Source organism: Metopolophium dirhodum, chromosome 7 (assembly GCF_019925205.1).
Source record: "Metopolophium dirhodum isolate CAU chromosome 7, ASM1992520v1, whole genome shotgun sequence".
Classification (NCBI taxonomy): domain Eukaryota; kingdom Metazoa; phylum Arthropoda; class Insecta; order Hemiptera; family Aphididae; genus Metopolophium; species Metopolophium dirhodum.
The window spans coordinates 10,771,676-10,786,807 of record NC_083566.1 but is presented as its reverse complement, the minus strand read 5'-3'; the positions used below and the strand labels follow the sequence as shown (position 1 = coordinate 10,786,807).

At 26.4% G+C, this 15,132-nt stretch overlaps 1 protein-coding gene across 3 annotated transcripts; it reads right to left on the bottom strand.

Moving 5' to 3' along the window:
• Positions 1-848: 848 nt before the first annotated feature.
• LOC132948861 (protein Daple) lies at positions 849-14,724 on the bottom strand. Of its 3 annotated transcripts, none has more exons than XM_061019535.1 (23): positions 14,604-14,724; positions 14,363-14,502; positions 13,802-13,890; positions 13,615-13,720; positions 13,333-13,542; positions 13,136-13,249; positions 12,363-12,517; positions 12,214-12,295; positions 11,702-12,143; positions 7,211-7,392; positions 6,737-6,868; positions 6,499-6,669; positions 5,718-6,010; positions 5,138-5,339; positions 4,817-5,074; positions 4,604-4,750; positions 4,394-4,539; positions 4,234-4,329; positions 3,975-4,038; positions 3,446-3,536; positions 2,409-2,482; positions 1,657-1,736; positions 849-1,583 (listed from the first exon to the last, which is right to left on the bottom strand). In XM_061019535.1, exons 2-23 carry the CDS (start codon positions 14,417-14,419, stop codon positions 1,466-1,468), a joined length of 3,309 nt encoding a protein of 1,102 aa, XP_060875518.1. In that variant the 5' UTR covers positions 14,420-14,502; positions 14,604-14,724; the 3' UTR covers positions 849-1,465. The 3 variants fall into 3 exon arrangements, with proteins under 3 accessions (XP_060875518.1, XP_060875519.1, XP_060875521.1); XM_061019536.1 differs by having other exon boundaries at positions 14,363-14,462; positions 14,604-14,696; XM_061019538.1 differs by lacking the exons at positions 13,802-13,890; positions 14,363-14,502; positions 14,604-14,724 and having other exon boundaries at positions 13,333-13,493; positions 13,615-13,633.
• Between the last annotated feature and the right edge of the window lie 408 nt (positions 14,725-15,132).

Here is a 15,132-nt window from a genome sequence, read left to right as displayed (position 1 = left end):
TGTGTATAGGTTCTTTGGATGGCCGTGAGTATCGCTAAGGCTTCTACGGTGAAAATACTGTATATATTACTGGTTTTTAATTGTATTTGTATATTTAGGTTATCATAGGCGCAAATTGACTAAATTTTTTGGGGGGACTCAAGCCCCCCTCCCCATAGGCCATATTGCTTAGCACCACAGAGTATAAAAATTAGTACTAATTACTAGATTTTGAACTGGGGGCACCAAGTCCCCCCAAGCCCCCCTCCCTTATTTGCGCCAATGACGGTTATCCAGTCTTCGACGCGTCAGTATATGTGTTCGTGTTCCGAGTACGATTGCAGTAGTTCATATAGTGAAGGCTTTTATATATGTTTTTATCCGTAGTGTTTTTGCTGTAGTATGATAGGCTTAGTCTATTCATTTATCTCTATTGAATCGCCACGGGGGTACCTTTAATTCAATGCTTTTAATTATATTATTAACTGCAGATTTGTTTTTTTGAATAAAATCTTGTTGTCTTTCATACAGTGGTCTGAGATGGGATATATTTAACGGCTTAACCTGTTTGGCTTAACACTGAATGAATAAATTTGCATTTGCATTTCTTCCCCCCCTCTCCTCCCATTACAATCACCGGAGTTTCCCTTTGTTTTACACTGTGTTTATCCAATGTTTGTACTTTTGCCACCTCCCCTCCAAAAATGAAGCCCTGGATTCGCCACTGATTGCAGCTAAGGCATCCGTAGTACGTGGGCTCAAATTCTCGTTGAATATTAAAAAAAGACATCAAACCATGCATTGGGAGTTAGACATAATTTTACACGATATATAATCATGCATTATAATATATGTACACACATAACAAGTTTAGCATAAAATATAAACCATTCCATTTATTATAAAAACATATATTAAATATTACAAAAATATTAAGTACATTCTTTTTATATTTAAAATATATATTATTTATGTGGTTTTTGATTGCATTTATATTAATTTTCTAACCACCAATTTTGTAGTACACAAATATCACAATATTTAATTCGTCATTACTTATTACTATTTGATGGGATAACCCTTTGTAAGTAAATGTTGGCAAGAATCAGGTAATTAATTCGACTTTTTATACCACTTGCTTGTGATATGTTATTTATCCAAATCTCACTATATTTTAGTTTAAATTGTAAAATATAAACTTAACATATTTAATTAGTATTTAGCCTAATACAAATTATTCTAGTAAAAATAACATCAAATAAAAACGGTATACTTAAAATTAATGTATATAAAAATTATGCACAAAAGAATTTAGAATTGAAATAAAACATAAATATGTAAAAAAAAGTTCAGAAATGTTTATATATTAGAAGAAAAAATGTGCGATTAGGTAAAAAAAAAAAACAGGAACATAATAGTTAAAAAAAATTTCACACTAAAAAACTTTTAACAGTCAAGAAAATATAAATACAACATTTTTAAGTTATTAGACACATCCATATTCATACCAGTTTGTATCTTCTTTTGTTAGAAGTGTTTTACTGGACCGCACTGTTGAATTATTACTACTATCCTTAATTTCATCATCGGTAGTGTGAGGTAACCTAAAAATAATATTGTCTATAATATTGAGAAAGAAAATTAAATTCTTAACAAAGCAATAATATTTTTTATTACTTCTGTTCATTACGATATGATGGAGTAAGTGGTGAATTTGATAATGAATGGCTGGCTATAATAGATCCTTCATCAACATCCTTTATTAAAACACAAAAATAAGCATCCAAGTTACATTAATACATACAACTTGAACAAATGCAACAGTTTTTCTAAGCTTATAAGTTTATAAGCAATTGTTATTGCATAAATGATTTTGGCTTATATTAATATTTATTATTTATAATACTATATGAATATTTGCTTCACCATAACTCAAAAACTTATTTTTCATAAGATGAGGTATAAAAATAATAGACAATTTTTGATTAACTATAATGTGTCAAATTTATATTAATAGGTTTTATATATTCGTTTTTTAAACAAGCTACTAATTTAAAATTTACGAAACGAACAATATTTAATGATATTAGATTTCTGATACTACAGTAAAATCAATGATGGACGTTTTAAAATTTTTGTGGGAAATGCAAAATATAGTTCACATTATTTATAAATTAATAATGTGAGGAAATTGTTTATATTTGTTTATAATAACAAGTGACTCAAACATCAAATTTTGATTAAATTTATATAGCTTGCTCAAATTAACCATTATATTGCGCTCACATGACCTATGATTTTATCGAAGCCCACTCAAACATCCCAAGTTTAAGGTACAACACTGCTATAATATAATAATTCAAGGGCTAATATATGTATGTATGTAGCTGAAATTCTAAATGTAAAATAAAATAAATACAATAACTTACATTTTCTTCACCAGATAGATAAAGAGTTTGACGTGTTCCTGGAGTTCCTAAGCTGCTTAAATTGTCAGAGTATTCTAAAACATTAATTATTATACTATTATTAATTTGTATCTATAAGACAACTTCAGGGAATACAAATCCAGTGTTGTGAAGTATTTAAGTAAAAGTATTCAAATACTTTTTATTTTGAAGTATTTGAATGGTATTTTAAATACTTATTTACTATTTTATTGAATACTTTTTTTTTTATTCATAATTTGTTTCTATTTATAATCCTTGCTAAATAAAAATACCGTGCCGTCGCGGTTATCCTTCAACATTATATTATATATTTATCATTTATGGACAATTCGATATCGGTTTACGTCTATAAATAGCTTAATTAAATGTTTTATTTCTCTAGTCGTCGACGACTTCAGTACGTCGGTACCAGAATAACCTTATTAAGTCAATAACAAAATATATATTATGCAATAATCTTTTGCTTAACATCTACCATACTTTATAATTTAACAATACAAAAATATAATTACTAATTATTAATACAACCTATTTATCAATATTATCATTATCGTTTATCGTCGACGACGATCGATGGGATATCCAAATACATATATAGCTTATTAGCTTTAAACTGATATATACCTCTGCAGATAAAAGTTCATTGTTGTGGTGAAACTATCACCATGGGCGTAGTATGCATGGTGCAACTATCACCACGCTACAGCTCCCACAGAAACCCCCTCATGGTGTACTTTCATGACTATCACTAAAAAAGAACTAACATTATTGAACAAATCATGTTTTTAAAATGCAATAAACAAATTTTTGATTATAACAAATTATATCAGAATTTTTTTTTTTGTATTAGAAGATTATTCCAAAAACTTTTAAAAGTAGAAGTTCTCGAGTAATACTCAAATACTTAACTAATTAGAGTATTTGGGTGGTATTTTAAATACTTTATTTTAAAAGTATTTGAATAATTACTTAAATACTTTTTAAAAGTATTTTTTACAACACTGTACAAATCTAACCTTGATGATTTGATTGGTTGTCATCTAAGTCTAAACTTGTATCTGAATCAATCCCTCTTCTAGCCATATCTTCATGCCAAGACATACGACTCTGAAAAAAAATTATAAAATTTTTTATTATGAAATAACTAGTATTTATATACTATTAGAATTTAATTATATGCTCTAATCTTATCACAGAAATGTTGATGTATACCATATATTATTTAAGAGTAACCTCAGGTGGCATTTCCGTCTGGTTCCATCAGACCACACCCCTTGGTTAAAGTGGTAATTGTTGATTTTTCGATAAAATTGCTTTGCTGTGTTTATCTTAGCAAAATACAAGCTAGGTGGTTGTTAGAATAGTAAAGTTATGCTCCTAGATTGTGACACTCAGCGAGTGTTAGTCACACTTATTGCCACCACCGTCTTCAAACGCATGAGGTTGCTCTTATATAGGTATACTTATGCACACAGAAGGATTACCTCTATACATTAAGTTTCAAAGTATGCAATTATTCTATTACAATAAATACATTTTATTTACCTTATTCATTAATTCAGTACCAGCTTTTTTTACTTTTCTAATCCAAGTAGATCCAAAGGTTTTCCTAAATATTTCAAAAATAATTTAATTTAAATAATAAATTCGAACAATTCACTAAATTATTTGATATTGATATCATTCAACATTTCTGAAATCAGCTTATCAGGTTATTATTAAAGAAGTATAAAATTAAGATATAATATTATAATTATAAATTTGAAGTAACAATATTTTAAGTAATTAATATTATTTTAAATACTTCTTTGTAATACTGCAACTATTAAGTTTTCTATAATGATCCATTATTTTTTCTTCAAGTTTTTCTTTCTGGCGAGATAAATGATTCAATTTATCACTAAAAATAAAGTTGAAATATAAATCAATTATAATATATTATGTTTTAAAGTGTTTTAACAAACGTGTTATTTTTTTCTTCTAAATGATATTGTTCTTTGTCTTCTAGTGATTGAGTTAAAAGCTCATGGTATTGTGTAATTAACATGGTAACATGTTCCATTAATGATCTTCTATCTTCTACAAAAGTACTAGTCATTTGTTGAAGTACCTAAATGCAAAATAAAACAAAATGTATATATTAATAAAAATGCTGGAATGCTGTAATTTATTACCATATAGCGAGCATTGGAATCTGTTAATTTAGATTTAAGAGATTCCATCTCTTTTTCATGAACTTCAACTAATTCCTTAGCATCCAATCCATTTCTAAGATCAGCTTTAAGTTTTTCATTTGCTGTAAATAATGCTCTAAAATCATCCTAGGAAAAAAATTAATTTAAAATAATTAATATAAAGTTACTATTAACATAGAATGAAATTCCTACTTTTAATTTAGCATGTTCAGCTGGTAAATGTTTAACTGTAATCAATTCTGCTTTAAATTGTTCATTTTCTCGTTTAAGCTTTGTTTCAACACTTTTCAACTGACTTAATTTTTCTTTAAGAGAAAATCTGGCTTCTTTGAGATCATTTTTTAAGGAATCTTTTTGTTTTAGTTGTTCTTCATATTCAATTGTTAATTGATTGTGTAGTATTTGAAGTTTAGAAAAAGCTGAATTTGTTGAGTCCAATTCTTTTTGTGTCTAATAAAATTAATTAAACATTTATATTATAATGTTTTTTTTATAAGTTAAATATTAAATTACTTCTTCTTTTTCTGCAGCTAACTGAGTGTTTGCTAATTGCAATGCAGTATGTTGACTATTGAGAGAATGTACTTTGGATTTTAAAGTTGTTAAATCAACTTCCATTTGAGCAACATTAACAGTTTTTATCTCATGGCCCATATTAGTATCTTTTGTGATTTTCTCCCTTACAGCTTTCACTACTTCAGGGCTTGAAACAATTCTGTAAAATTATTTTTAGGTGAACAATTATATAAAACTTAATTTATTTAATATAAGTACTCAAAAATAATTTCTATAATAAAAATTTTAAATATTTGATACAATTTCAAACTATGTTATTAATAAATGTAATTAAATTAAAAGAGATAATGAAAATGTATTTAATGCCCACTTATGTACACTTTATTTTAAAGGGACTACATAACTCATATTTTGACTCCGAATTTTACACAAAATTGGAATATTAATTTCTTTTTAAGTTTTTATTTTAATTTAAGTAATGGAACATAAAACATTTTTTATATTATTGTACTTAGTATCACTTATAAGATTTTAAAACTGATTTTAATTTACAGTATTAAATAATAGTTTTACTTACTGGTCTAATACATTTTCTGGTTCAGCTGATTGATCCAATGCTAAACCTAATTTATCTAAGTTTTCCATTATCTGTTGAGATTTCCGTTTTTCTGATACCAAATCATCTTGAACTGCTTTTGTAGCTGCCACTTCTACGGTATATTTACTTTTCAAATCATGAAATTCGTTTTCAATAGCACGTAAACGATGAATTTGTTTGTCATAATCTTCTAGATTTTTATTTAACACTTCTTTTTCTTTTTTTAACATATCTATTTCACTTATTAGGTTATCTATTTCTTCTAATTTCTTCTAAAATATATTACAAAAAATATAATTAGTCAAATATTTAAAATTACAAAACATACATTTTGTAGACAATGAATGAAGAAGAAGTATTCAAAAGTATAACTTAACATTTTAAACTATGATAGATTATTAAATTCTAAGTATGATTCAAAACAAATTTCAATGTGTCCAAAATAGACGAAGATTGATAAAAAAATGTGATTTACAAAACATTTTTGATATTTTTTCAAAGTTCATGAAAACAAACAATTATTTATTAATTAATTTTAAAAAAATTATTCATTTGAAATGCAATATTATACCGTCAATAAGTAAAGGTATTTTAAATTGTATAGTCTCAAAACGGGAAAATAAAAATAAATATTTATAAATAGTAACTCTCATTACTGATTAAAAAGTCTACAAATTGTAATTTAAAAATTAAATATTAATATAATTTTGAAGAATTAAAGGAGGACAACATATTTGAATTATGATCAAAATGTACTTACATCTAATGTTCCTTTTAATTTTGATACATCTTTTTCCAAATTATTATTTTTCAACTCCAAACCTTGAACAAGATCAGATTTTTCATTGGTATGAAGTGAACTATTTTCTTTAAGTTCTTTTTCCAATCTTTTGTTTTCTCTTTTCAAACTTTCAAATTCTTCAGATTTAATCTATAATGTTATTGATAAATAATTATTATTTTTAAGGAGTTGTTTAAAAAAAATTATATATACCCACCTCAATTTTTATTTTTAACAATTCATTAGTTTCAACTAACTTTTTATATTCATTCTTTATAGTAGAAAGATCATTTTCAATTGATTTACTATGCTGATGTAAACGATTTCTATTATTTTCAGTTTCTTCCAGCTGTAGAAATAAGCATTTAAATATCTTCATTAGTTTTTGAGTGTTATTAAGTATAAGAGTCAACGTAAGCATAATATCTCAAAATAATAAAATATATATAGTTAAATTGTTTAATGGTATGAGTATAGTATAGTATAGTAGTAATTATCACAATTCACAGTTAAATTCTAAAAAAATTTCCATAACTTTAGCTTATTTTAGTTTCAAATAAGGATTGCATAAATGAAATGGTTAGGTATTTAGGCTATTGTAATCAAATGTAATTAGTTTAAAATTTAACAAATTATTAATTAAAGACCATTTGAGAAAATGATATAACATGAATATCATTTAATTAATTACCTGCAATGAAAGTAACTTCTTATCTTTTTCTAGCTCTAATATTATTTCATTATTTTGATGTCTTATATTATCTTGCAAGCATTCTATAGTTGATGTAAGTTTTTTATTTTCCAATTCAAGTCTTAGTGCATGTGATTGAGCACTAGTACTTAGTTGTTCACATAAACTATTATCTTTTGAACCTAAAGTATACAATTATTATAATAAATACAAAAATGTGCTAACCTAAAAATAATAAAATATATTTCATAATAAGTAATTTATGTTAACATATTATTAAGCTAAAGAATTTTTGAAAACATGTTTGGACCATTTATTTTAGTTGCATGCAAGGGCGTCCGCAGGAATTTGTCAAGGGGAGGGCAAAATATTTTCTTTTTTACATTTTTTGTCTCACTATCCTATTAGTTATAAAGTATTTTTGTGACATATTTTCTTTCATATAGACAAGGAATTTAAAAATATTTATGAATTATATGTACGTATAGTTAGTTAAAACTTAATCTTGCAGCATTAATTGTAATTAATTGTTATTTTTTTTTTTTTTTTTTTTTTTTTTATTTATTTAACGCCAAGCGGCAATTTATAGATACATTGTACAATTAGTAGATTAACATGAAGTGATAATAATGAAATAAAATACATGGAAAATATAGTTATAATTATAGACTTAAGTTTAAACTTATACTAAACAGCGTTCAGCTAGAAGAGTACATGCTAAGGTAAAATAAACTAAAGACAAAAACATTCAGTAGAGATAAACAATAATATAGTCAGCCAAAGATCAGGAGCTATTAAGTAGGCGGAGCATTCTATCTAATGGATTATTAGAGGAGTAGTTAGTACGGTGAGAGGAGACAAGGTATAAAGAGTGATTTCTAGTGAAATGCACAGGAACGCGGAAAGAGATTGAGGACAGAAGGTTAGGGGCATCTATTGAGCCGTTGAGGAGGGAGGTGATGAATGAGAGGTCAGCATCGACACAACGAGATGCGAGAGTAGGGATATTTAAGGAAGTTCTAACTGGTAGGTAATCATGGGGTGGGTGAGCAATATTGAGTATAAAGGCGGCGTAGGAAAGGAAGCGGTTTTGGACACGCTCTAAACGTAATTGGTCCTTGGCTAGATATGGGTACCATACAACTGAGCCATATTCTAAGACAGAGCGGACAAGGGAAAAATAGAGGGAGCGAAGACAAGTAGCGGACGTGAAAAGAATAGTGTTGCGCTTAAAGAACCCCAGAGTTTTTAACGCTCTACCAACCGTAACATCAATATGGTGTTCAAAGGAAAGAGAAGGAGTGAGATAGAACCCAAGATCTTTGACAGTGGATACACATTTGAGAGTAGAGCCATTAAGGGAATAAGGATGTATTATGCAAGTACGTTTTCTATGAAATGACATAACATGACACTTGTTGAGGTTGAGCGTTAGGCCAATACGCTGGGCCCAGAGAGAGAAAGTATTGAGATCTGATTGAAGTTGAAGACTGTCAGACGGAGATGTAATTTTTGAGAAAAATTTAATATCGTCGGCAAACAGAAGAACTTTAGAGGATGAAATGTACCTGTTAATTGAGTTAACGAAAAGGATGAACAGAAGTTATGTAATTTTAAATTATCAAATACATTTCTTTTAATAGATAAAATGTTACCGTTGGTTTTATAATTTTAGGTAATTTATAAAATTTAATATTTCTAGCTTATTCAGTCATTGATACTACAAACTTGAAAAGTTGTAGCTATTGTAGGTAGTATGCTATCTATGAACTTTTAATTTTTTTATCAAAAATGAAAAAAATTGATTGACACTGCAGTATTGGCGTATTGCACTTGGTCCCACCACTAAATCTAATAATCTATAAAAGCAACGTTCTTATTTCTGACTCTGAATCGAGTGTAATAAAATTCACTCTGTAAAAAAAAAGAAAATGTTTTTATTTTTAATTTAAAAATAGTTTATTTTATGATATTTTATATTAAAACGGTAATGATTGAGGTTGGGATTATAATGAACTTTGCATTGTTTTCCAAATCCACGCGATACTCGTTTTATAACATACCTACATTGATTTTTTTGACGATTTTAAATTTAAGGCCATTTTTTGCATTTAAAGATTTTTAGAACATTTTGAAGTTTATTCTAAATTTAAATTTAAAATTTTATTTTTAAATTTGCACATGTTTTTATATGATTTTATAGTAAATATATGATCTAAAGTTTAAACCTATAGTTACAGGAAAAAAAAATTAATTTTCAGATTAAATAAGTAGTCTAAATGATAAGTTCTATCTATTAAACTTTTCTACAATCATTTAAAAGTTTAAAATGTATATAAGAATTTATATCTTTAATATTAAAAAGGTGAGTAAGTGGATATCACTCTGCTGTACAGTAGGTTGCAAGTGGGTCACTATAATGGATGGTATTAAATTTGAATTCAATGATATAATATCATTGTATAAGAAAAACGATTCTGAGCGAAAACGGTCAGTCAGCCTATGATATTACCAAGTATATTTGATGATATTATTGTGAATAAAGTAATTTATATATAACCTATTTACGTGGAGCCTTGTTTTCAATTTTCAATCCTTAGCTGTAAAAGTTGAACATTTTATAAATTTTTAACTACAAAATAATTATAAAATTATAAATTTGATAAATTTTGTCAAAATTTGAACTTTAAATGGTTATAAAAAAAAAAACTGTTGCCTATGTTTTTTTAATATTTTTCAAGTGCTATTAGATCGATATATCAGGAGCCTTATAATAAATTTTCACGCTTTTTTACCCAACAAATAAAATTTTATTGATACCTACTTATAGAAAAAAAAACTAAAAATAATGGAAACTGAAAATGTCCGTAAACAGCTCAAAAAGTGTCAAATTATTTTCAAAATTTTACCGTGTATAGAAAATGCTAATATAACCGTTTAGTCAAAATGTCATGTACCTACGGTCATTTGTTTTAGAATTACACCAAAAACCAAAATCAATTTTCTCGTAAACAGATTTTGCGTAAAAATTCCCGTTTTTCCTTAATTTTTCTTTTGTTTTTCACGTCGCTTGTGAAAACTACTGAGAAATTTTTACTTTTGACCCCCTAAAGTACCAACTAGATTCACTTTCCTATCAGAAAAGTTACTGTTTTGAAGAAAATCCAAGCACTTTTACTGTCCTAAAAAGTGATAACAGACACAAAAAAAAAAAAAACACACATCATTGTAAAATCAATACATTCATCACTTCGCTCAGAATCTTAAATAAAAATAATTTAGTCCACTATTTAGAATTGTTAGGTCAGTTTTAGTTTTTTTAAAACATTAAAATCATCAATTATAGTATATGAAAATCAACCCAGAAAAAGCCAAGGGAGGGGCAACTGCCCTTACTTGCCCCCCCCCTGCGGACGCCATTGGTTGCATGAAAAATGTATAGTTTAATAAAATTTAATGGTTCATCGTGAGCCAATAATTCATGTTTATGAGACCATTGTTGATTTATTAAATGTCTAATGATTGTTAAGGGTACCTGGCACACCTGGACATTTTTTCTTAAATAGAAACCTATTTTTAATATAATAATTCAACTATTTAAATAATATATCTTATATTATTATTACAAACTGGGACTTTTTTAGAACTAATCTAGATGAAATGATAACTCTCTCTGTAAGGCTTAGAACACCAATTGAAATTGATAGCGCTATTGAACAACTAACTAACAATGGATATCTAATATTGTAAAAATATGAACTTTAAACGCTCATAAAAATTAAATTTGACTTACTTGCAGACATTTTTTTGATGTAGGTAGACAAACTTATGAATAATTTTGTACTACATTTGCAAATCTTAGATTTAGAAAGAAAATTTTTATGAATCCTCAACTTAAAATAATTTGCTAATTTTTGTGATTTTTCAGTATTTTGTCAAGATTTGAACTTTAAATGCTTATAAAAAAAAAACCGAGACAGGATTTTGAATATTTTTCAAATGTCATTGTAACAATATAGTAGGAGCCTTGTATTAAATTTCCAAGCTTTTTAACCCAACAAATAAAGTTTTATTTACATTTATAGAGAAAAAGAATAATAAAATTGGAAACTGAAAATGTTCCTTAACAGTTCAAAACAAATCTAAATATTTTGAAAATTTTATTGTGTATAGAAAATGCAAATATAAACAACCATTAAAAATTTCATGACTATACGTTCATTTTTTTTAAATTTACACCAAAAACCAAAATCGATTTTGTCAAAAACTAATTTTGCATAAAAATTCGCGTTTTACCTTAGTTTTTCACGGTGCTTTTGAAAATTACTGGGAAATTTTTACTTTTAAACTAAAAAACCAACTAGATTCACTTTCCTATCAGAAAAGATACTGTTGAAGAAAATCTAAGCATTTTTACTGTCCTAAAAGGTGATGACATCGCTTCGCTTAGAATCTAAAATATATATATTATTATTATAGTATAATACTTACCAATATGATCAAAATAGCTATCATTGTCAATTTCTTTGTTAAAGCTCTCATTACATTGAAAAGATTTATTAAGTAGATCAAGCTGAGCATTTTCATTGATAAGTTCATCAATTTTTCTCAAGTGTGCATCTCGTTCTAATGTCAATGTATTGATATTTTGTTTAAAGTGTAACAACTGTGATTCCATTTCTTGTAATTGAGAAGCTCGTCTTCGAAACTTTACAAGTTGTTCTTCGAGAGTTTCTCTTGTTTCCTGGAGGAGCAAATTATTTTGTGTGAGCTCTTCTTCTCGAGATTTATAATAATCTAAATCTCCTAATTTTTCTTTATATTTTTTTATTTCTATCTCCAGGTGTTCATAGTTGGATGCTTTTTCACGTAAAGCATCTACTTCATCTCTATATGCTTTTGCTGATCTAGCATCTACTTTGATTTGTTGAAGCTGAAACAATAAAACAGACATAATCATGAATTTTAATTAAATACATTTATTTATTTATATAGTAATGCACCTCTTCTTTTAATTTAACTGCTGTAAGATTAGTTTGTTCAAGTTCTTCTTTAGCTTCAGCTAATGCTTCTGTTTTTTCTTCTCTATAAGAAAATAAAACAAACATTTCAATTTCTGTTAAAAATTGTTTTTTATTTCAAGAATATTTACAATTCATGTCTAAGTTTTCGAAGTTTTGCTTTCCAATCAGCAAGTTCAATGGCATAATTTTGATTATCGCCACTAGAACTAATAGATATGGTTAAACCACCAGCTTCTAAAGGTTTGGAGTTAGAAAACCGCTTTTCTTCTAACTCTGTCCACATCTAAAAAATATTATTTAATTCAATAAAACATACTGTAGTAGGTAATATAAACAAATTTGTTTATTATTATGCCTTTTTATTTATTAAATAATATATTAATATGTTAAAATTTTGAATATCGATCAAAATGAACATATTTTATTAATGTACAATTTATTATTTAAGATAAATTTAAATTATTATGTATCATTGGATCATATTATAAATGTTAGTTAAATTTCAAATCACTTTTGTTCAAAATTAGTATTTGTCATATTAGCAGCACATAATGTAAAAAGATAAGATTTTGGTAGAAATCATATAACTTTAACAACTATTTAAATTTAATATCGGGAAAAAATACCTGAAATAAAATAAATAAAATGTAACAGAAATATACTATAGAGTAAAAATAGTATTTGAATTATAATACTTAAAAACTTTACAATACTAGTTATACGTGAGGATTAGAAATTACTCATTATATATTGCTTCCAGAATTCTCATTGTATATAGATGTCTGAAATCTGATTTTACTTTCTTAATCGACAAAGCAATTTTTTTTGAGTATATCTTCTATATAATTAAATTTATATCTAAATTGTTTTTATTATGTTGTAGCACATTCATCAAAGTTACCTGAAGGTATTGATCACGTTCTTTAACCAATTGCCGAATATGAGAGATCATAAGGTCAGTTGTTAATTGCTCTGCATTCTCTTGAGTAATTACAATTTGTTGACTTTCTGTTATCTATAAAATTAATCAACAATTTTTTAGTTACACTTATATTTATAAATAAATAAATAGTTTTTAAAGTCCAAACATTGTATTACTTGTTTTATATAATGTACAAGTGCATGTTGAGATTCAATAGGCAATGTTTTTATACGCTCAATAAATGATTCTTTATTTGGACATTGAACGGCACAACCAAGCAATAATAACAATAATAATTTCATGTCTTCAAAACTATGCTTTGAATAGGGTTCTCGTCCTAAACGTAAACAATCAGGCATTGTCAATATAACCTGTCCCAGTTCTTCCTAGAATAGTTATAATAAATTAAAGTTAGATATGAAGCACTATGTATTTAAAAATTTTATTTTATGACTTACTTCATACAACATTTTTATATTTTTCAAAATACAATTAATATTTTGGATCCTAATAGATGGATCATTTTGACCCGAAAGAATAGTATGATATAATGGTTCAGGATCTCTAGAAAACCAATATACCAAAGTTATTTATTATCTATCAATTATAATAGTTCAATAGATTGATAAGGTCTTTGATACTTACATCAAAAGTAATACTTCATAAATCAATGTTCCATCAATTAAATTCTCATATACACTTAATTTTTCTGGTTTGTTTAAACATGATTGTAACTAAAAAATTAATAAATTCAAAATTTAATATATTTTTTGAATGTATATTTCTTTTTTTTTAATTGTATATTTTGTAATTTTTATAATAATAGAAGTCCTCAACACACGATCAGTATACTGCTCGTATAACCTTAAATTCTGAAGGCCCAACAAGTTAAAGTCAATTTACAAATTCATAAAATATATGACTCACTCATAGGTCACTAAAATCTAGTAAGCCGTTAGTATGAATTGTATTTACTAATAGAAAACAGTGTCAATAAACATATGAAGCACAGTGGTATTTTTTTGAAAAAATTACGTAACATAAAAACAGTTATTCTTAAAATTCTTCTATTTTTCTATAGCGACAGCAGAATTTTAGTTTTTAAGAGAAAAAAACTGAATAAGTACACAAAATGGAGTAAAAAGCCACTTCATAAAATTAAAGATATTAGTAAACACTAGAGATACCATTAAATAACATACTAACCCAAACAACTAAATGTTCCTGCATGAATTCTTCTTTTTCCGTTAATGTTATTTCCATGATTAAACATAAATAAGTTCAAAATATTTTGGATGTTAACAATCTGTTATGGTAAAACAATCATCAAAATTCCATCTATAGTGCTATATAACCCATAAGGTTTATCATTAACTAAACATAATTCAATAAACGACCCAGCACGTAATTACATAGTATTGTACTACACCCAATAAAGCATACATACATTTAAAAATCTGCAAAAAACTTAAACACTAGAACAATTTATAGTTAAAACTGCTATTAATAAGTAAAAAAGTAAAAAGTAAAAGTAATTTTCTTAAATTTATTAACATAGATAAGTATAATATAAGTTAAGTAATATAAAATTAATTGATAATAGCAGTAAACAAAAATAGAAATACAGTATGGCAACATCGAGTAACATAACACACGGACATTTCTTACTTTTGTATGATTACAATGGTTGGGATGATGACGGCACATTTATTAGTCACATGATTGGTTGCACTGAATGGGTTTTTTATTTTTGAATGGTATCCTTTATATATATTATATATCTATATTCTATACTACTATATAAAATGAAGTCGCTTTTTTTTGTTCGGGATATACTCCAAAACTACTTATTCAATCGTCGTGCAATTTTTTTTAAATTAAAGAGGACATCACAGAGGAGGTTTAAGGCAAAAAATCAGTTATTATTAATTAAAATAAACGTGTAAATTGTATACCTATATAATATATATTATTGC